Source organism: Sylvia atricapilla, chromosome 1 (genome assembly GCF_009819655.1).
Source record: "Sylvia atricapilla isolate bSylAtr1 chromosome 1, bSylAtr1.pri, whole genome shotgun sequence".
In the NCBI taxonomy this organism is placed as follows: Eukaryota; Metazoa; Chordata; class Aves; order Passeriformes; family Sylviidae; genus Sylvia; species Sylvia atricapilla.
Genome location: NC_089140.1, coordinates 90,808,195 through 90,830,532, shown reverse-complemented (window position 1 = coordinate 90,830,532; position 22,338 = coordinate 90,808,195). Strand labels below are relative to the sequence as shown.

Below are 22,338 nucleotides of genomic sequence, written 5' to 3'. Positions count from 1 at the left end.
GTGGGCAAGGGAACAACTACTCTCAACTCCCAGTACCAACCACAGCTCAACCTACTGCCCAACATGGTGGGTTTGCTGGTATTACAAAATCAAAAAGGAAACAGCATGACAAAATGGGGGAGAGCTGAAGAGCAGCCCTGAAATAAGAACATGACACCATTTATAAAGATGAATCATCTTTCCTTCTTTCATATCCTAGATGGCTAATCTAAAGACAGTTATGACCGCTTCTGCTAAAGCAAAGAGCACCATCTGGTTTTAATTTTTCTTGTTTTCACCTTTTTTTTAGCAGGAGGGGGATATATGGCCTTCAAAAATTGGTGGCTTGCAAATTACATCATCTTTAAACTTACACTTAACCTTTCTCTACAGTGACATTGGGTCAGGTTTTTCAAACAGATCATAAAAACAGCACTTGTCAACAACTTCCTAGATGCAGCATTCAACGTTTTTTCAGCTTTTCTACATAACTATTACGAACAAGCTCCACCCTTCTCCTGTCACATTATAATCCTTGATAACTTCTTTTGGGGTTTGGAGTGTTTTTTTAAAGTGGTTTCCACTTCCTCCAGACTTTAAAAAAACCCCAAACCAAATTGACAGTTTCTTTATACTGACATATGTAGAACTTTAAAATGTGAAAAATAACATTCTAGATTTGGGGAGAATTTTGACACATCCAGCTTTTAAAGAAATATTTTGTATTTTTAGTGTTAAAAGCTTGCCATCAGTGAGTACAAATGCATGTGAATTACTGTGCATTTTAGAAATACTATACAGTAAATTTGATAATCCCTTGAAAGTCTTGCCTTTATTAACATTATAGACCAACACACTGGAAGTACTCTGTCAGTAAAGGCATCCTTGTTAGCCTGCCTGCAAAGAGACTGCACCAAGGAAGGCTGGGACAGGTGCCAGCTCTACTCACCTACATCAGTACTACTCTCCTGCAGTTAATTACAAGATTAAGCTGAAAACATCATGCAGGCTTCAGGAATGTGGAAATCAGGACAGGAAAATGGCCAGTCAATGCATATCTCAACATAAGGTAGATCTGAACAAATTAAACTAAAGGCAAAAAGGGGAAATATGAGAAGGATAAGCAAAAGCACCCCATCCGTCTGGGGCAAACTCTGGAATAATGTACATTGAGAAAACTCCTATCACACACAAACACTGCCGCTACAGAAAGATGTGAATTAATGAAGGGAAATTCAGAAAGCCACAACACAAAAGCAGCTTTTGCCAACATCATGCATGTCAATTACTATTTCCCCTCTCAGATCACAGTGTTTAAATCAATGGCCTGCTCACTGCCACATAACTTCTTAACATATGCATTGGTGGAGGAATTTAAATCAAATTAAGTACATAGGGATTAATTTCCTGGAGAGGATTAAGACCTTTCCATATATACTGACTGGCTGAATAACAAGTAAAAGGAGATATTGTCACAAATATTTGAAGGAGGCAATCAGAAGACAAAAAAGCTTTTTCATTTAGGAACTGCAAAGGTAAAGAAGAACTGTAGCAGGAGTAGCAGATTAGATCACAACACAAAAGCTGGGAGGGAGAAATATATTTTTAATAAAGACTTCAAGTTTTGGCCATGCCCAGCAGGACTTTTTTGCAACTACAGACATAAGAGTAAAAGGTCTTGGAGTGGAAGAGAAATTGTAGAGATGGTAGTAAGGTGCATACCCTGAGAGAGAGAGGGCTTCAAGGCTGTGCACCACAGCATCTGCAGAGCAAAACATTCACATTTGATAACTAAAATAAATCTCTAAGTCAAACAGACAGTGATGTCTGAATTTCCGAATGGATTTCTTTTGGCTGCCTGTGAATAAAAGGTAAAGGGACATGAACTTAAAAGTTGCGTTTCCCTAAGAGGTTTTGGTTATTAAAAGTAACTTTTCTCATTGTTATAACTGAAATACCACTGAAACAACAACTAAATCTTATTAATATAAAAGTGATTAAATGTTATTATCATGATGAGGTTATTAATTTTTTTAAAACTGAGAAAATAATAATAATACTTTGACAGAGAAAGATAGCCATCCCGCTTTTCCTTTCTTAAAAATCTCATTAAAGCACAAAGGAAGTGCTGTGTTTGAGAATCTTTTTCACTTGTTCCCTTTCTTATAGAAGATCCACTGCTGAATGAGATTATACTGGTGATATACAGGGCATTTGGAGCAAGTTCTTTCCTGGCTCCTCTCTATGTACTGCCAGGAGTTGCTGAGCTTTGTGAAAAATAGTCTGAGATGCAGTTGGTATGAAACACACAAGAGAAAATAAAGCTGCTGTGGTGCGTTGAGACTGCATCACATACAGCTGCATTTTATGACTGAGGGGAGTCCATGGTTTGCACATCTCAAAGAACAAAACCAACCTAAAATTAAAACACTAACTTCAGTTTTTTTACCTCCATTTGAACTCAGGATATTCTATCATTCTGTTATAACTTAAGATCATAAAATACATGCAGTCTGCAAAATCCTTAACATGTTATATTTTGGAGGTAGCACTGCCTCGCCTGTCACTCAGTGAAGTGAAAGCATGTCACAGACTAGATTTTCAGCCATGACAAGCCTCCAGGCTATGGCATGCCTTTATTGAAAAACCTAAGCCTGACATGCTTTTAATTTCACTGAGATGCGCATTAAAACTTATATAATATTCACATTTTGTGCAAAAAAGTTTATTTTCTTTCACAGTTAACATTTGGGTTATTGTCAAACAGCTCCACAAAGAAGGGTTACTAAACATTAACTCTATAAGGGAAATGTTTCTTTGCAAAACAAGGAACGTACTTTTTAAAGACTTGATTCAATACAGCCCTTCACCAGCCCGTTTGGAATACTCATTCTTAATCTTTATAGTGTGTTTTTAAAGCACTTTGCTTGATCATAGCCCAACAGAAAGACCAGTATGAGCAGTCTGAAAGCCTCGGGGAAAATATATTTTAGAAAGAACATATGAAAGACAGGTATTCTGCCCCCGATATTTTTAAGTCTAAGCAGAGAAAATATATTCTGCATTTTAAACATTTAGTTTTGCATTACGTGTTCCTTCAGCTTACAGCAGATATGCAGTTTGATATTTGTAAGTAGGCAACACTTAGGATATTCCAGGTTTATTTTATAACTATTATGGAGTTCTTTTTAATATTCCACTTTTTTATCACTCATCATTGGGTGAGCCTTTGACCAGCTTACCAATTGATCAAAATCCTTACCTAAAACACACCATAAATGTGTAAGACGCAAAACATGATTATCAGGATCTACATAAATTTCATCTTCCACTTTCCGGGGACAATACTTCAGAGGTGTATTTCAATCAGAAACACAATACAGTATGCTTATGTTTAAATACATACTAAATAATAAGTTGCAAAATGAAATCAATATTCTAGGTGCTTAGCTGCATCTTTAGTTGCCTGAACATCTTAACAACTGACATTTACTGACAACATAAAAACCCAGAAAATTAAAGTGCGCAGATATTAAAAACCCCAAATGCCCAAACATAAAAAACAGATATGAAAATAAATAATTGGCAAGGTATTTACATTTTCCTTCCTTCCTTCCTTCTGTCCATGTACATGCTATTTGCAGGAATAGCTACAGAAATTCATGAGCCCAATGAGTCAGATGCCACTACTCAGGTTTTAAGGGAAAGTACACTTAATATTCATGATTCATAACAGCTATTTATCCAAATGTTTTCTGAGCCACATCTACACGGATTTCTGTTCCCTCTGTCACAGCTTCATCCTTAGCCCAGGAGCAGCTGGGTTGCATTTTAGAAGTGCTCTGGAGCAGGATCTCTCCCCTCTCTCACAGGCTAAGGGTGGATTCAAATTGGGGAAATGACCCCTGCTGCGTTCCCTCGGGACTTAACAGCTGTACTATGGAAAATACACTCAAAGCAGAGAGAAAGCTTGCTTTGCCCTACGCTGTTAGGAAATACCTACTAAAGAATGTCTTTCTTCCCATACGCTTTCCCCTTACTTTCTGCAAGTGGGAAACTTTACACTAATGCATAGGTCTGGAGCATTATGCTGAGAGCTGAGCACTGAATCTTCTCTAGAATCTAATTGTGGCTCTTTGGCGTCTATAATATAACTTGCATCTTCAAAATGGAAACTAGCAGAAAACACCATCTAGATGCAAAGATATCGAAATTTCCATAGTGCCACAGTCTTTGCTTTTAAAGACTAGGTTATAGGATAAATCCCATTAAAATTAATAGCTTTAAAATCACAGAAAAAAATCATGAATCAATTAACAATTCCAGAATTTACAATAGAAAGGTCCTTGCAAAGCATTTGTGACTCTGCTGAGGTTTACTCACAGCAATCAGTGTGTGACCTGGTGTTTAATGCTGTGTCGGTTTGTTGTGCACTCATCCAAAGGGACCAGCAAACAATTATCCCTCAGCTGAATGTGTAGCCTGACTGATTTATTTCTGGATGCAATTTCACTGATCTGTGTGTTCTTACCTCAGGCAATTTATACTTTTAATCCCTGATCAAATTTTGTGGTGTCATAATTGCTTTTCTTATATGTTTGCCTTGCTCCTATATCAACGAGACTGTCATAATGGAGAAGAAATTGTGTAGCTTGACACCGAGAAGATATTGTAATTTAAAAAAAGAAGGAAATTAAGTGACAAGCTAGATATTTTGTGTCTCAAATTCCAGTCTTCAGTGTCATTCATATGAAAGCACCAATAATAAACTTTATGAGATTTGACTGTGATCTTAGAAAACTCAGCATTAAGAATATCTAACAGAAAATGCCATTGCAGTCTCTTTTGGATATGCTCACATGCTTCTCTCGTCTTCAGCAAACATCTGAGTTCAGCAGAACAAAAACCTCGAGGCTACAGAAGTTTACCTCTGTCTCACAGAATTCACATTCAGCTGAGACACACATTTCTGACCACTGAAACTTCCTCTCCCCTTTGTAACCCCTGAAGAACATTTTAGCCAAAGCAGCTCAACACAAACACGGTGAAGCTGTAGCCCCACCATGCCTGGTAGTCACCAGGCAAATGCAGCAACACCACAGTGTATCAGAAATCAGGTCAAGCAGTAGCATTCAGGACCAAGAAGCCGCCTGAGGGAAGACCTTCAGTGCTTGAGAAACCACGAAAATTCAACAAGCTATTTCCTTCAGTGCATGGAGCAGGACCCTGTCCTTCACTGGGGGTGGCTGAGGGAAGGAGGGAAAATTGCCAGGCTCTGCTGCTGTCTCTCACTTCTGGGACAATATTCTTTGCAGTTTCTAAGTGTGGCTTTTAGCTCTGGCTATGCTGCAGCACTCACAGTGATGACTTCTTATGCACAACATCATCCTAATTACACGGTCAAAAACAATTGAATCACTGTCTAATCCAGCAGCTAGGATGAATGAGGCAGAACTGAAATTGCACAGGCAGAAGAATTTCACCAGAAGTTTTTGAGGTACAATTTATGAGGTAGAAAAAATGTAGAACTTACAAACTATAAAATATTACCTTTATTTTTCAGAGAGTTCCAGTTTAAGTCTTAGCTCTTATATAGCTACTTTATGCAGACAAAACTTCCTGTGTCAATCCTTCAAAAATGGAAAAACCATGCTGATTTTAAAATATGCTCTTATGGAAACCCTATTCCCTCAAATAATTCTCTATAATCTCTTGATTTGTGTTGAATTACTCTTGAAAGTGCTTCACTTTTTCAGTATTACAGTCATACTCAGGATTTTCTATGTCACCAAGCAGCATGCAGAGTCAACTCTGCAGTGACGATGAGACATCAGCCCTGGACAGCTTTATTTACACAATGTATGATACTGTTTGATGGTGAGTTCACTCTTTGTATTCAAATTATCTCGTTTTGGTTAGGGTTGGGTCGTTTTCATCTAATTACCTGCTAAAACACCTACTGATACAAAATAAGTGGCATCACACACAAACTCTGCAAGTTATGCTCAGGATGAAGGGTTATTCAGCCAAAAAGATTTGATGACATGTAAGTGAGAGAGCTGGGTACTCTGCTTGTCTTAGCTACAAACACAAGATTTAATGTCAAAGCAGTTTTAGAAGTTCTTGGATGAAGGGCAGAAAGATTTTTTAGGAGAGACACTAAGGTTTAATGAAGCTTTGGCTAGATGTTGGAGGCTGATATATAAAAATATAGATGCTGTTAAAAGTAACAACAGCAGAGTGATGTGTGAACTTCTTTATAGACCATGTTCTAAAAGAATAATGTGATTTCTGACAGTGGTTAGTAGGAGGCATAGTTATAAGTTTTGGTGCATTTGAGGCCAATATGAATTTGGAAAAAATTACTGTCACACAGAAAGATTCAACTAGTGAAACACAACAGGTCCCAGGCATGATTAAAACTGTTCCTAAAAAAATGAGAGAAGAGTCTGATTCCTGTTCAGCGCTTTGGGTTCATATGCAAACAACCTGAGCTCTCACTATGGACCAGATAAAAAGTGGGTGATAATGCAGAAATCAGAATACTAAGATTAGTTTTCTAAAACATGTAAAAGAGAAATACCTACAAATTGTTCAAATTAGGTGGTTGGGGGAAAAAAAATTAAAAACAAGAAAGGCAGTGTACATTAGTTTTCCAAGTGCTGCCCTTGGTCTTGGCCTGCTTTGTCATGGCAGGACTGAAGCAGCCCAAGTGGAGCATGTTGTCCCATACTGAACAGGCTCCATCTAGGGCCCTGCTGCACTTTCTGCTTCATCACCTTCCAAATGTTTATGTAAAAAGCTCCAAGGTGGAAGTCCTACCATGCCATATACTCGAAGTGCACGGTCTTTTTTGTTTTATGAAATCCTAAAAAATGGCTATCTTTACATGACTCTAGCAGAGGCTAGAAAATGCTGAACTTATCCTCAGCAGCAGCTGAGAAAACAACCTATGAAAAGATGGTGGAGAGAAGAGCAGAGGGTAGCAAATACAGAAGTTCTAAAAGCTGACTCTAAAAATCCTAGAAAACAATTTGCAAACGTACTGTGCATTTATCTGCAATAAATGCCCTTATAACGCTTTAACTTTCCTGTGTTTCACTAAAATGCTTGCGGGCTCCAAGAATCCTATTTGCAACTGGAGCACCTCTCCAAGGAAGAAAACTAGTTCATCATAGAAATCATGACTGCCAGAAAAGACGAGCAGTGATGTATGAAAATATAATCCACTGAACATCAGACCTGACAACCCCAGAGCATTTCCAGGCTAAGTCAGCTAGTAACACCACTCTTAACACTGCTGCAGGTGGATTCACGCTCAGCAGAATTCTACATCCAAGTTAAGGAATATTTTTGCCTAGAGCTGCTGTAAAGATTAAAAGCAGTGGAGAATATGTTAATTGGTGAAACTAAAAGCTCAGAAGTGCTGCACTGTAAACAGAGAATTAAAATAAATATAGTTTTAAAAGTTAAGGGTATTTTACCAGCCATAAAGTAAAATTGTCACATTGCAAAGTATTCCCCAAGGGGAAATTTTGCTTTTAGGTGCTCACAAAAATTCCCATCATGCTAAATTCTAATTCTTGTAATATCAAGTGGGTCATTTTCACTGAAGACAAAAAAGGGTCATTTTAAAATCTTTTTTAAATTGCCCAGTGATGGGGTAACCTAGATGAAAGCAGAACATAAATTAAAGTTTGCCAAGCAACTATTCAACAATGGAGAGAAGTACAATTAACCTAAATCAGTGGTACAAAAACTGTAATAGAAAATTTATATATATTTTTAAATATATATTTTATTTCTTTTCTTAGAGTATCCAAAACAGTGCTGCAAAGGATAAGTATAAGCAGATTAGAATTAATTTTATACTTCAGAGTTTATTTACTAAATGAACCTGCTTTCAGATCTAAGCACGTTTAGAAATGTATTTATAATTTATGAGCTTTATTTATTTTTTAAATGCTCAAGAAAAGCAGATGTTGAGAAGATTTTAGACTTGTATGATGACGACTCTTCAAAAAAACAGTGAAAAATAAATTCTTGAGTTTTTGACAAACTGGCTTATGAATATTCTTCCTATTGCTTCAGCCTTCAGAGTATTATTTCTGTGCTTCGAGGTTTCTCATTTATTTTTTTTTCCATGTTTCATTTTCCCAGCCATCTGACACCCAATAAAGAATCACTTCATTGAGCCTAAAGAATATTTACAATGAGCACAACTGATCACCAAAACATTTCTTTGATTTACATGATCTCCACTTAAAGTCACAGGCTCTTATAGTCATCACTAGACATTTTTTTTTTAAATTGCTATACTCCACCCCATTATTTTAATTACTCACAGTTATTTGACATCTGAATCAGGTAATTCCATACAGTACACTCAACAAATTCTCCAAATGTGCTTGAACAAGATCTTGAGCCTAATCATTCATTACTAACTTACAGCAATATATTTGATCAGCAATCTTAAAATATCTTCACTAATTCCAGACAGCATCTCAAAGAGGTTTCTCCTACATTTTCTGTGAGCAAAAAGGATTTTAGAATAAGGTTTTTAGTTATATATGCAAATTGTTTATTAGAGCTCTTTGCTAAGTAAGAATCATCTCCTGCTCACAAGGAAGCAAAAGGAAATTTGTCCCTGATTGAAACAAAAACAGGACCAAGCCAGTAAAACCTTACTATATCATGCCTGTACAGTGAAATAATAATAAAATGAAAGTCTACTTAGAGAAAGGAGAACAGTAATACTAAAATTTTGCATCTTTATGGGATTTATTGTCTCAGAGGAGTCCTGGTGAAAAGCTAGTAAATAATAACTTCCTCATCCATCTGAAGCCTCAGTGAGAGTTTTAGGTACACAGAACAGAATTACCAGAGCTGGAACAATCCCAAGGCAGCAGGGCTAACATCTGTTCTTGTGGAAAATGAAACAAGAACTGCAATTCCCTCAAGCACTCAGGAATTCAGTTTTATACTCTTTCTAAAATACGTTAACTTCAAAACAATAATGTTTTTTAACTCTAGAATCATGACAGAAGAGCATTCACATCCCAAACATTAAGCTAAACCAGGTACTTCTCTAGTGCTCTCTTCTAGGAGAGAAGGGATATAAATCAGATGTAGCTCTGGGGAAAGAGTTTATAGACTGAGGCTGATGCAGGATACCTAATCTCGCTGTTCTCACCACTGTGCCCGCTGAGAGAATATGCTGCACTTCAAGGCTCTGTCTGGTGGTTTTCATCTCCAAACCACTGGGCAGCTGAGGGCTTGGAAATACCCACGTAAGATGTCTTTGCTTGTAATTTCAATATCAGACAGAAACAGTAGCATCCCTAAATTTGCCATGCATCTTTTCTACTTCTCTTAAGGACACTGAATGCAGGAATAACTACACTACTGAAAAACACTGTTGCTCTGGACTGCCCATAATTCTTTTTTTTTTTTTTTTTTCTTCCCCTAAGCTTCACTGCATCATCTGCAAATACACACCTGGAAGTATGGTTCAGCTGTGCCTGTACCAGCCTGCACCTCTGAGTCATGCACCATCTGCCAGGTAACCATAAAAGGGCCTCTGGCTCTTCAAGACCATCAAGCTCTATCTGGTAAATACTTATATGGCCCAGCTACTAAACACATGGTCGATGCGCTTATCTGGACATATTTCTGTGGAACTGACATAATCTGTTACTGATCTGCTCTTCAACAAAGACAGTAAAATCAATTTCAGGAAATGCACAGTCAGGTAAGAAGATGTTTGTTAAACTCTAAGCACTAATAAACAAATCAGAACCAGAACAAGAGACACTGGAGACTGGAAATTCAGAACTGTTCAGTGATGTAGATTAGAAAAGAGCCTTCCACGAAATCTTTTTGCTTAACATTATATTCTCCTAAATACACATTCTCCTGCAGTCTTCCTTTCCAGAATCGTTGTTCTTAAAAAAAATACATGTGTGTGTGTTAGGTACATAACTATGGATATAATTCCTCTCCAAGGCATCTCCATCCAGAACACTGACCCTGCTGATACTTCATCTGTTCCCTCTGCACTTGCACTTGCAGAGAAATACTCTTTCGGGATAGGAGCAGTCCTCCTTTACAGACAATATTACTTGAAAGGGGCTTGAAATAATTCTAACCTGCTCTGTGTAGCTCTCAAGACAGTTGTTTGCTAGGCTGCTGTACTGAATGACACACTATGTGCTACAACAGCTACCAGGAACTGCAACAGGTCCCAGTGCAGCTAAAGTACATCAGACTTTCCCTTCTCCATCACACTCCACTTTCCTTCTGCACCTCACTTTACAGAAATGTTTCAATCATTCCTAGGGAGGTTGTACCTGCCAATCAGTGACAAAAATTGAGAAATTCCAAACAGAAATTTAGAAATTTGCAACACTGTCAGCACCACATGCCTTTCACCACACTTCCATTCTGGATAATTATTGCAGGAGAGAATCTGTCAAAGCAGTTCTTACATCATATATATTTCAAACCTTCAACCGTTTTTATGGACTTGTATATGATGAAGAGAGGTGCTGATATATTCTTGATGATATGGGGATCTCATCACCAGAGATCCACACTGATGTGTCATCTGCCACTGATCATAAGATACTGACATTGTGTGAAGTCACAGTACAGGTGGATGGAGCTACTCCAGGTTTTCTATAATTACAGATGGTATTTCAATGGTACACTTGTTGCAAGCCGGACATTTCTCCATAAGTGTCTGCAGAATTTTATCCTATTGCCCTTTTTCAGTAGTTACACAACACTTCCTATCTCAAATTTAAAAAAAAAAACAAAAAAAAACACAAACCAACAAAAAAACAAAAACAAATAAACCCACCCACAACCACTTGTTGAAGCAGGGCACAGGGCTCCAATGCAGTGATAAAAGGTACATAACATTTTTCCTTCTTTTTCTGATAGATGGTGAAGAGGTGGCACAGGAATCTACCTAGTAGTATGTCTGACTAAGTAGAAGACAAAAGGCGATCTGATCATCAGTAAAAACAATGTCCTGCTTATTCAACAAACACCAAAACCCATAGTTCCATGTTGCCTGTCCAACACATACACACTGCCCACTCTTTCAGTGTCTTGCTATTTTCAAAGAGCCCTCTGTAACAATTTCAGACAAGCCCAACTCGTGAAGGAAAAAACTGCCTAGGAAAGTTGGTTTCCAAAGCAATCAATACCCTCTCCCAGTTTAACTGCTGATCTGGAGCAGGACAGAGCTTTCATAAATTTAACTTTCTTTGGTCTTTTCATCCTTCAAATTCAAGGAACACAGATAAGAAAAACAAAAGAAATAAAAGCAATCCCAAAATATAAATCAAAGGTTGATCAGAAACATACAACTAAAAACCAAATCACACTTCAGGAAAAAAAAAAAAAAAAAACCACCAAAAAACCAAAAAAACAAAAAAACCCCAAGGTTGTGGTACTATTTAAAGGTGCTTACTTTCTTTAGAAGCTTGAAGAGAATTACCCTGTGAAGTACAAATCTGCACCACCACTCAGACGGTGCAATCACCTCCCCTTGACTTTGCTTCTTTATTATTTGTAAGGACTTCCACTCTTTCTACTAAAAGTAGCAACAAAGCAGCTTCTATGGCATATTAAGCATTCTGTTAAACACTGTCTAGATACAGACAAAATTAAATACAAAGCAGAGGAAGGTATGAGATATCAGCCAGAAAATGTTTCACTAGCTTTTCTGTAAATGTATGTTGTTCATTTATTTTCATCAAATATCCAGCTATTAAAATGACAGATGCTGCAGTAAGTGTTCTACAACTTCAGACTAAAGCCTTTTTTATTTGACACCTACTATAACTATTAAATCGTCAACTGCTGATTAGCTTGAGGGCTAATCTTTGAAATGTCACACTTAATTTCAGATCTCATTTCCAAAAGTTACTATTTCCTTTTGTACGCAGTTTTACACTGTCGGCAGATGAAAACATTTGCAATGAATTTTCCTAATGAACAAACATTGTTTATGACCTTATGCAAACTTGCTGATGGCTTAGTTTAGCAGCTCTCTATTTTGAGGAGTCTCCTAAATGAAGTGGCCACATAGAGAGCAAATTAGTTCACCAACCCACTGTACTGCTCTCACTTGCTCATGGGAGTTGGATAATTCACTGGAAGTCAGGAGGAAGTAATGGAGTAAGAGATTCAGCATATTTATCTCCTCAGGTAAACAGAGATTCCAGAAGCAAAAGAAAAGCAAAATGCTCTGTAGAAGGTCTCGCACACAGCCAGATCCCAAGTATTTTCCTTTTCTGTGCTACACAAGAAATGCCCTAACAGCAATCAAGTGCTGAAGAATGAAAACGTAAAGCAAGGCATTAAATTCAGAACAGTTCACACTCACAGGGTCAGGTGTAAAAAAAACCTGAGATCTGCCAAGAGTCAGTGGGGTTGTGAGCATGTGCATGCTTGTGCATACATTTATAGATTTTCCTGACTATGTGTTTTGCTAGCTTGTTGTACTCCCTCAAATCACCCAATTATGGTTAATGTCCAACAAGAAATTTTCAAATGCTCAAAATTAAGTCAAATTTGATTGAACATTCAAAAGCATTTCTCTGTAACAGATGTCTTTACAGTGTTAAGTATTCCACTGCACACTAAACTTCTATCTTCCATCCTTTTTACAAAATTAAATGTTCTTCTAAAGCTCTATTCTATACTAACAAAAAATTGATTGAAATTTCTGCCTTCCCCCCAATACTTTTACTATTCACCCTACTTCAGCTATGCCAACAAAGAAAATTTAACTGCAGGTATAAATAGCTCTTGAGGCTTAATTCAGAGCCATTCATGCAAAATTAGCTGCACTGATCAATGCTAGTAACAAAAATGTTTGCTAGACTCCCATATAAAGCATAAGTTCATCCTGCTGAAGTCCATGCTAATTTTATCTGATTCTCTGCCAAAGACCGACACATTTTTCAATGTAACCATCTTGGGTATGTTATTTTTCCAGGCTGACATGAAACAAATACTTCTCCCTGTTCCTATTCTGTTGGTAACACTTCCCCTATTTTTGAGAATCCTGTACAGCACAGTGGCTACTGAAGCCTGGAAATTTGAGGCAAGCTGCTAAGATAAATTTTCAGAAATTATCAGCATCAAAATACAAAGCAAACTTCATATAAATAAGCATTTTTTTCACTTATGAAATATGACTAGATACATTCAAATGCAGGATGCCAGGGACATGAAAGCTATTTCATGGCTGCGTTTTCAATTGTGCAGCAGCTACTGTGATGGAATTTTATCCTACTGTGCTAGTCTCTGCTGACATAAAAGGAAAAGACAACACTGTATTTCATTTTCTCACTCCTCCACTGCAATTCTTCCACTACACAGAAATAATAGAAGGTCAAAAGGATGAGAAATAAATTAACAATTTTGAAACTTGATTTATAATAACAGAAAATAGCAATAAATGCAAGGAGCAGAATATCCCACTGCAACAGTTCAGGAATAAATCAGTGAGAATGGTAACATTAATGACTTCACATCAGTGACAAAGGTGAAGCAAATAGAAAATTACGGGAAAACATTTTTAAAAAAAATATTTTGAATAAAAAAAGGAATTAAAATTTATACTTGACATGCATTGTGTTTTCCCACTACTTGGCTCCCCCATGGAACCAAAACAAACTTCTAATATCCTGAGAACAAATGTGGTATTTAATATGGCAGCCTTCCAGTGCCTAAAGGGAGCCAACAGGAAAACTGCGGAGTGACTATTTACAAGGGGATGTAGGGATGGGATAAGGGTAAATAGATTCCAACTGAAAGAGAGCAGATTTAGATTAGATATTAGGAAGATTTTTTTTACTGTTAAGGTGCTGAGGAACTGGAACAGGTTGCCCAAAGAAAATGTGGATGCCCCACCTCTGAAAGTGTTCAAGGGCAGGTTGGATGGGGCTCTGAGAGGGGTCGGAACTAGATGGCCTTTAAGATCCCTTCCAACCTAAACCATTCTATGACATCTTTCCAAATATAACCAACATTCTTTTGCTAATAAATATAAATATTGCTGTAATTATAAGTTACTGTATAGGCATCCATAGGTTCTTCCAAGAGAGAAAAATGGGAAAAAAAAGATTAAAACAAAATCCATCTATTCTCAAGATGGATTTTGATTTGGTATACATTAAATATGATTTGGTATCCTGAGAAGACAGAACTAATTTTTCACTAATTATTAAGCCTGCAAGCTATATTATGGGAGCATTGCATAAAATAAAGTTTGAATTTTTTTTTTTTTTTTTTTTTCCTTTTTTTTCAATTGTCCCTTAGACAAATAGTCTTGCTTTAGGAGAATAATTCTGACTCTGTGGAAAATTCTCCTCAGCTTTCACACATACACTATGAACATGTTAGAGGTAGAATGCTATAAAATTTTATAGAATTGAAATGCAGATATATACATCTCCCAGGTATGTTTTTTCCCACCACTTTATCACTCTGTACTGATTCAAAGCAGTAACAGTTCAACAAAGATCTCAGTAGATCCTGAAAATCTAAATTACTTCCATTGCCTCCACCAGCTACATTAGGGAACTCCTCAGACATCTAAACTGTGTCAAAACCCCATGAAAATAGCTCCTTTCTTGTCTTCCATTTTCTGACACTCAGGTCATCAGAAAGAACATGTACTATTTGAGAAGAGGAATATATTTAGCCAGGAAACAGGACCTGGCACTTTATAAATCACAAAGGTAGTGTTGCACTCAGTTTATATAAATGTCTGTAGCTGTATTACAAAAAATGAAAAATAAAATTCAAAATACTTTATTTTTTTATTTCAGCAACTTTCCCATTTATAACTAGTCAAATGCTCTTATAACTAAGGAAATTAGAAGAATGCACACCATGAAAGCCAAGCTAGGCCCAAATCAAAAGCACATCAAAAGCGCTCCTGTCCTGAAAGTCGGTCATGGCATAGGGGCCATTCTAACCACAAAATGCCTTACTCAATTGGGAAATGGCCAACACCAGTGAATCTAACTCCAGAATTAGGACGTTCAGATTAACAAAATTGTAGGAAGATCCACGCAGGTCTTTTGTTTTGCATTTCTCATCACAAAATCCTTTTCCACCTGTAAAACAGTATCCAGTTTATCTTTTAAAAAGTGTAGAATATAGCTGTAATACTCTTTAAATAAAACACTGAATTTATGTTTTCTTGGTCTGTATTCAGAATACACAAGAAATTTATATGGCAATCAACACGATTATAAGTCCTATAAATCTGATAAGTACAAAGCCAAAATAACAGAAGGAATCAATTTGCTAAGAAAAAATTCAGAAAGAGAGCAGAACCCTCAGGAATAATTAAGAAATATTCATAATTTCCCTTCCAATAGATTTCTGACAGCAGAATTAGAATAAATAACATTTTGTACTGAGTTTCTGATGCATAAAAATAGGATTTGTCATGTCAAGTCTCTGGGCAATAGCCTTATCTCTTTTCTAAATGCTGTCTCCTAGAAAATTAAAAAAAAAAAAAAAAAAAACAAAAACAAAAACTAAAAAAGAACAGAAAGTTGAAAAAATGTTATTCCTTATAATCAGGAACCAGAACACTCCATCCCAAGTCTCTAAAATTGTTTAAAAAATTCCACAACCCCCTCATCACTTAATGTTGTTTTCTATAAATAATTTCAAAGAATATGAAAACTGCGTAAAAGGGTTTTATTATTTATGACATGACAATTTCTCTGATATCATATTCACAGAAAGCATAGAGAAAGATACTTAACAGATTTGTAGTTCTGGATTCCTATCTACAGCCTGTCTATCTTCTCTTACCTAATAAATAAAAACATCATTTATTATTGGATGAGTTTTTGAATATTGATAAAAATTTAGTCCTCCCTTTTTTTCTCCTTTTTTTTCCAAAACTAATTTTATATTTGGCACAGACACTCTTGAATAAATTAATGTATTTTTCTTGTTTAGAATAAGTTTTTAAAAATAAACTATAAAAAATTTATATTAAAGTGTGTATTTTCTGGGAAAAAAATGAAATTAGATTTAACACTTCAAGACTTAAAACTCATATTCCAGTGAAAGTTTTAAATTAGGTCACAAATGACAGCAATTTGTTAGACTGAAGAATAAAAAGTTTAAAAGTATTTCTGGTAAAAATCAATCTGCTCCTTCAACTTCAAATTTCTGAACACTGCAATGCAAAATAGCTACTATTTTTCTAAAACTCTTTTTCTCTGTGCTGCCTGAAAAAGCTTGAGCATTGTGTGTTGTAATTAGGGTCTAAGAACGAGTAGTTGCTGTAGACTTTCTTCTCTCCATATCTCTCTAAATAAAATGCTTTTGTAAATTACAGGTACAGGAAAAATGATCCTTGCAACTACCAGATTTGGGCTGTGCATTTTCATTATGACTTGCCTGACCAATGATAAAGAGAAATATTTTACCAAGCACCTCAGACAGGTAATAAATACAATGAAGAATCATGGAGTAATTTCTTTGAAAGCTGTTGTTACTGAGGCAATAAAGTAAGTACATAACTGAATGTGGCTGTTAAAGCTTTGCTTCATTCCCTGCCTAGAGGGATGCTTGTGAGATTTTGCTGGTGTCTCTGAAACCAGTAAAAAAGAGCTTTCTTTCAATCTTAGATTTTTCAGGTTTGATTTTGATTGAGGTTTTGGAGAGGAAGCAGTGAAGGGTAATTAAGCAGTGCTAATGAAATCTATCAATTTCACCATAATTGGCTGCAAAACTAAACAGAAGGCAAAAAGGATAATAATAATAATAATAAAAACCCCAACAAACAAACCAAAAAGGAGCTACACAGCAATATTCAATTTCAAGCCTATTGGTAGATACCATACATGTAATAACAAAGATATCTAAGTCCCTGCAGAGTCTGGCTCATAGCTGCTACTGTCTGAAAGCTTCATCAAAGATCTTACAATGGTATAAAAAATCATTTTACTGAAACTTTCAGCCAAATTCAATGTAAAACGAAAGCTAAATTCATATTGTGCAAACAACTAGATATTAGTATTGTCTTGCCATACGGTTGGTTTTTACTTAGAAATTCTGCATTAGTTTCAGTTGTACCACGTCCCAGAAAGCTTTTTCAGCAATTCACAAGGACACCAAAAGGTTGAGTCTTTACACCTTGTTGATGTGTTTGTGCAGGCGTTTCCTCCTTGAACCAGTTTCTATCATGTATGACACCCTTGACAACACGCATGACAAAGCATGTTCCAGTAGGTTCCTTGTTGCAGCTCTTGGAAACTCCAAAGACCGTTTTCCCTGAGATGGAGTCTGCTCATCTCTCTTGGTGATCTGTAGACTCCTGAACACATATGAACCACTAACTTCTGACTGATGTTGCCTCAGATACAATTAGGCAATTAAGAAGTTTTAAGACTACACTCCTATTGCCTGTTTCACTCTGCTAAAAAGCAGAAGAAATGTAAACAAAGTCTAAAAAACCAAATAAACAAAAACAAAAAAAAACTAATTGTCCGCAATTGTACAATTGAAATCTGAATGAGGATACTACTGTATATTACTAGTTCTTCTTAAGTCTTCTTCAGTGAGCACGCTTTGTACTTAACTGAAAAAATACAAATTATTAATAAATTTAAATCACAACTGAAGCATGTTGCAAGAATATCTAGGATGTACAGCACTGGAGATAGATATAACCTATTATCAAACCTAAATGATGGAGAGAAATATGGATTTTCAGATCACATTCCAGCTACTCCTTAACTGTTAAAACATTCACTTAAAAGGTCACTGCAGCTTGCAAAACTTGTGGTTCCCTTGAGACCACTCTGATTTGTTAATTCAGATGACATTCATGCTGAAAAGTCTGATAACTGAGGAACTGTACAGTGTCATCCCTTGGCATCTGAAGTCAGGTAATGAGCAAGACTGTCAAGGCAACAACATTAATTTTTAATATAAAGTGGAACTGGAAGCTCTGAAGATAGAAGAAATAAACAAATGTGTTTCTTTTTCAAGCGTACTTAATATTTAATACTTGTTTCAACTACTGACACAAAATCACAAGCTTCCTGCATCCCACAATTATCTGATGAGGACTTACCGTTACTCCAAAGAATCTGGTTTCATTCATAGCATCCAGAAAAATTTTGCCGAGTTTGTGATTTGTGTAGTTAAAATCTTCAATTTTTTGGTGCTTTTTGGAGGAATTCAAATAATTCATTGCCCGCTGCAGGGTCCTGGCAATCACCCATATTCCATCATAGGCATAACCATGAAATTTGCTGGATTGCCCATCACCACGTTTAGCATTGTATTCCTTTTCATACTGCTGTGGAGTCTGCAGAGGAGATAAAATTCAGTTTTACCCCAATACTTAACATTTTAAAGAGCTGAATCCAAACCAGCACCTCAAACTGCAGCCTCCAATTTAGAGATGTGCATAACTAACACAGAAAAGGCCTCCAAAATAAAAATTATGACAGAAAATTAAATTCAAGGAACATGTATTGCCTGATTTAAAAATTCTGGTGAGATTGGGAAGCAGAACTAAGAGACAGAGAGACTGAAAGCAGTCGTACTGCCTCACTGTATAAATGACCACTTGCTTTATTTTAATTTTGTACAAAAGGCTCCACTTCAACCAAAACTGTACACTGGTGAGGCATAATAGTAGAACAGGGAATAAGACTGTATCCCTGCAAATCAGTGGTCTGATTACAGTTTACAGGGTAACACAAATCAAATAACCTTTACCTGAGCAACTGTTTGCTCAATATGAAATTTTGATTGGCAATTTGTCTATATTTTACAAGTTCACTACATTCTGGATGGTGTGCTATCACATGACGAGTTGCCCATTAGTAAAGTTGCCTTTTAAAGTTGTCCTCACTCAGCAAGGCATGAAAGGCAGATGGAAAAAAAAAAAAAGAAAAGCAGCAAAATCCATCATGTTTATGCATTGGTCAGAGTTTGTATGGATTTGTTCTGTGATAAAATTTTATGTGCTTTATGGAAACAGCACATATTTTTATGTTTAAAACAAGCCTCCCCTGCTGCCCCCTAGTTCTGAGAGGCACAAATCACCATTCAAATTGGCCGTTTCCAGAATAGGCTTAAATATAAGAGTTTTCTGTTTCTGTGCCCAACTATTTAACTTGAAGTGACACAGCACATGATACTGTAATTCAGACTTTAATGTACATTTAACTGTAAATACTGGGGAGAAAGGGCAGATTTGAAGCAAAGGACTTCACTGCTTTCTTACCCTGTAAAGAATTAGATTTGATCTTTAAATATTTTGAATTTTCTAACTGTAGAAAAGTGATGAAACTGATTGTGATGACTACCAGGTCGCTTGGTAGAAGAACCCTTCACCCACCTCCTTGGTGCTCTACTGTGCCAGCCCAGCAGTGAGAGAACTGACAGTATAATAAAGTAGATGGAAGAAAAATACTAACCCTTCCTGATATAGTCTTAGTCGTGTTTGAGCTGAGAGGCTCAAAATCCACTCCAATATAACCTTCCATGGCTGCAAGAAGATTCTTGCTGAGACACTGTGAGGAATTAATCCAGGATTCCCACCAAAGATTTTCATACCACCCTGGAATAATCCACTGATATTTGCTGCCATACATTTCTTCATCATAAGCCTGCAAATAAGAAAAACAGAAAAGATAATGAACTTTATAATAGAGATATTGAGCATAAAACCAATTGCTTTTTGTTAACTTTTTTCATTATTAATAAAATTATAGTGTAACTGGGGTGCGCAAGTATTTTAAATAATTTAGAATAAACTTGCTAATAATGAAGACTTTTTTTGAAGACTCCTGACTTAAGAATTCCAGTCTTGAGAATTTACTAAACCCTGTTTTTCTTTCAGTGGACTATTTCTTAAAAAACAGAAAAATGAAACTGTATTCTATAACTGAGGGAGTTAAAGGGGAACACAAACTGAAGGCACAGCTTTCCACAGAAAGTTCTTCATAACACAACTATTAAATAAGTGATAGAATCACCCTGTTACCATATTTAAACTAAATTATCAGCCTTAAGTCAACGTAAGGACTAGGTTAACAAGAAAACTTGGATCATAGGCATCGTCAAATCACACGTGACAAATGTGAATTAGTTGACTGCTCAAAAGCAGACCACAGTAACATTAAGTCAGCAGTTCCTTCTGAGGAGTATGAGTGAATAGTGAATTGATAAAGCAAAATCTGAATGATTTTTTTTTCTCAGCAAGAATTTTCTTCATATGAAATTCTATATTGGTGGAATACTGAACACAGCCCACTGTAATCCAAGATACTGAGATTAGAGTTATCTCCTTTCAATACTTAGCACATATACATAACAGGAAACAGAAATACTTTCTTAGTCAGGCACATATGCTGTTGTACCTAAAAGCTGATCTATTCTCTTTGATTGGGAAGACTGTTCCAGGATAAAATTAGCAAATTTTATCTCAGATGTTTCTCTTACTGTCTTGCAACTAGATATTTTTCTTTTGACATTTGAGTCAGACTCCATTTCAAAACTGCAGGTTTCATGCTTCTTTGCCTCCTAATATAAGCAATACTTGAGATGGAATGCCCAAGATAAAAATTCTAATTTTTAGAAATACATGGTGCAAGCTTAGAGCTCTTAACAGAAAAACTGCTGTATTTTCACAGAAAATAGTACAGAAGGAGAAAATTGTAAGAATGCCAACAGGACCATATTTGTCATTCTGAAATACCTGTTTTGAAAAGTACCCCAAAGATCATACAAAAAGCCTATCAGAGAAGTAAAGATCAATAGCAGAATATATGAAATAGGACAGCCTCTTAAATATGTTAATACCCAAATTAAAAATGGGCTTTAAATCTGTGAAGTCTATTATAATGGTGCCAGCTCTGTTCATAACAGTATTGTGCACAAAGCAGATTTATTTGGCCCCTGGTTGCAGAAGCTTTTGTTCAGCCAAAATCAAATTTCATGCCTTTGTATACAATGCTGCTTGAAAGTCCTGTCTGAAACCTGGTGTCTTGCATCTCATATATTACTTATTCCACAATCCACATAAACAGTTTGTCCTTCTGCTTGTTAATTCTTCCCTTCCAGAAGCATATCTGCTTCTGTCCTCCTACCCACCTCCACTCCTGCATAGCTATGGGGACACTGTATTCCAGGGCCACCTGCGAGGAAAATAACAATTCCATCCTGCAGTTCTTCCTTCTAAAAGAGTTTTTGTTATACAGTTAGGTCATTCAAGACCTTTCAGTGACTCCATGGTTTTTATCTGACAGTTTTCGAATCATGAGGACACAAACTGATACAGAATTTTAGAGAAGGACAACCTTATGTAGCTTGCCCTGCTCTATAAAGTATCAAATTGTGTGTTGCCAGAAAGTACTGGCTGTGAACTATTCTGAAATTAGAGCTGCTGGAAATTTTCTGTTTGCATAAGCACTTGTACTGCTTCCTGCATAATCTGTGAATGCCCTGGGAAATGGGCTGGAAATTGAAAGTTTCAAAATAGCCAGAAAATTCATCCTGGGAACAAGGGATCATTCCCAACATGGCTGCCTGAAAGACTGGTTAAATTTCCACATTTCTGCAACAACCTGGCTTAAAAAAACCACAGAACAAACACTAAGAGCTGTCAGCTCTTCCTTTGAGATATGGTGGAATGACAAGGCTTGAAGGGTAGTCTGGGGAAGGCAAAAGTAGGAAGAAATTCAGTTCTTCTGAAGGTGAGCATCATGACCTTGCAGTCATTTTTCTAGTCACAGCACAGCTGATACTATTCAGGCATTTCAGTGTTTGAGTCCCAGAAGACTTATTGGAAAACAATGCTTTTTTGCCATCATTTTCTCCCTGTTGATTCTGCTAAATGGAGATGAGTTGGATGCATAGAAGATACGAGTACTTGAAATACGTGGATCTTTCTTGAACTGTTTGACTGCACACAGACCAATACTTACAACTTTCAGTTTCTAAGGGGAAGATTATTTGGCAGACAAGGGAAGCTGCAGAAGGTTTGCACATACTTCTTGCACACACCAGAAGAGCATAAAGTAGTCATAAATTTTCCTTAATCTTTCTCCCATGCCCTGTGCAAAGCCCCGAGTTGCTGTCAAGCAGTCAGAAAACAGGCATGGACAATTTTTGCCCTTGTGAAACTGCATTTTTTTATTTTAAAACATTTAATTCCTGTTCGAATCCATAAATAAATGCTTATTTACAACAAAGATACTAATGAAAGAGATATTTCTTATGTGTAATAAAAAATAATTGGCAATTTGTTGATTGTTGAAGTATTAATTTTTGACCAAAAGACCC

The 22,338-nt window shown here is 36.4% G+C and overlaps 1 protein-coding gene across 1 annotated transcript in view; it reads right to left on the bottom strand.

Annotated features, from left to right (window-relative positions):
* The window catches only part of GABBR2 (gamma-aminobutyric acid type B receptor subunit 2), a 244,100-nt gene that overhangs the window by 213,422 nt on the left and 8,340 nt on the right, over positions 1–22,338 (bottom strand). Inside the window, exons 4-5 of the mRNA XM_066313731.1 lie at positions 19,470–19,661; positions 18,113–18,349 (exon numbers count right to left, since the gene is read on the bottom strand). Of these exons, the coding sequence (XP_066169828.1) occupies positions 18,113–18,349; positions 19,470–19,661 (429 nt within the window). The remainder of the gene's footprint in view (positions 1–18,112; positions 18,350–19,469; positions 19,662–22,338) is intronic.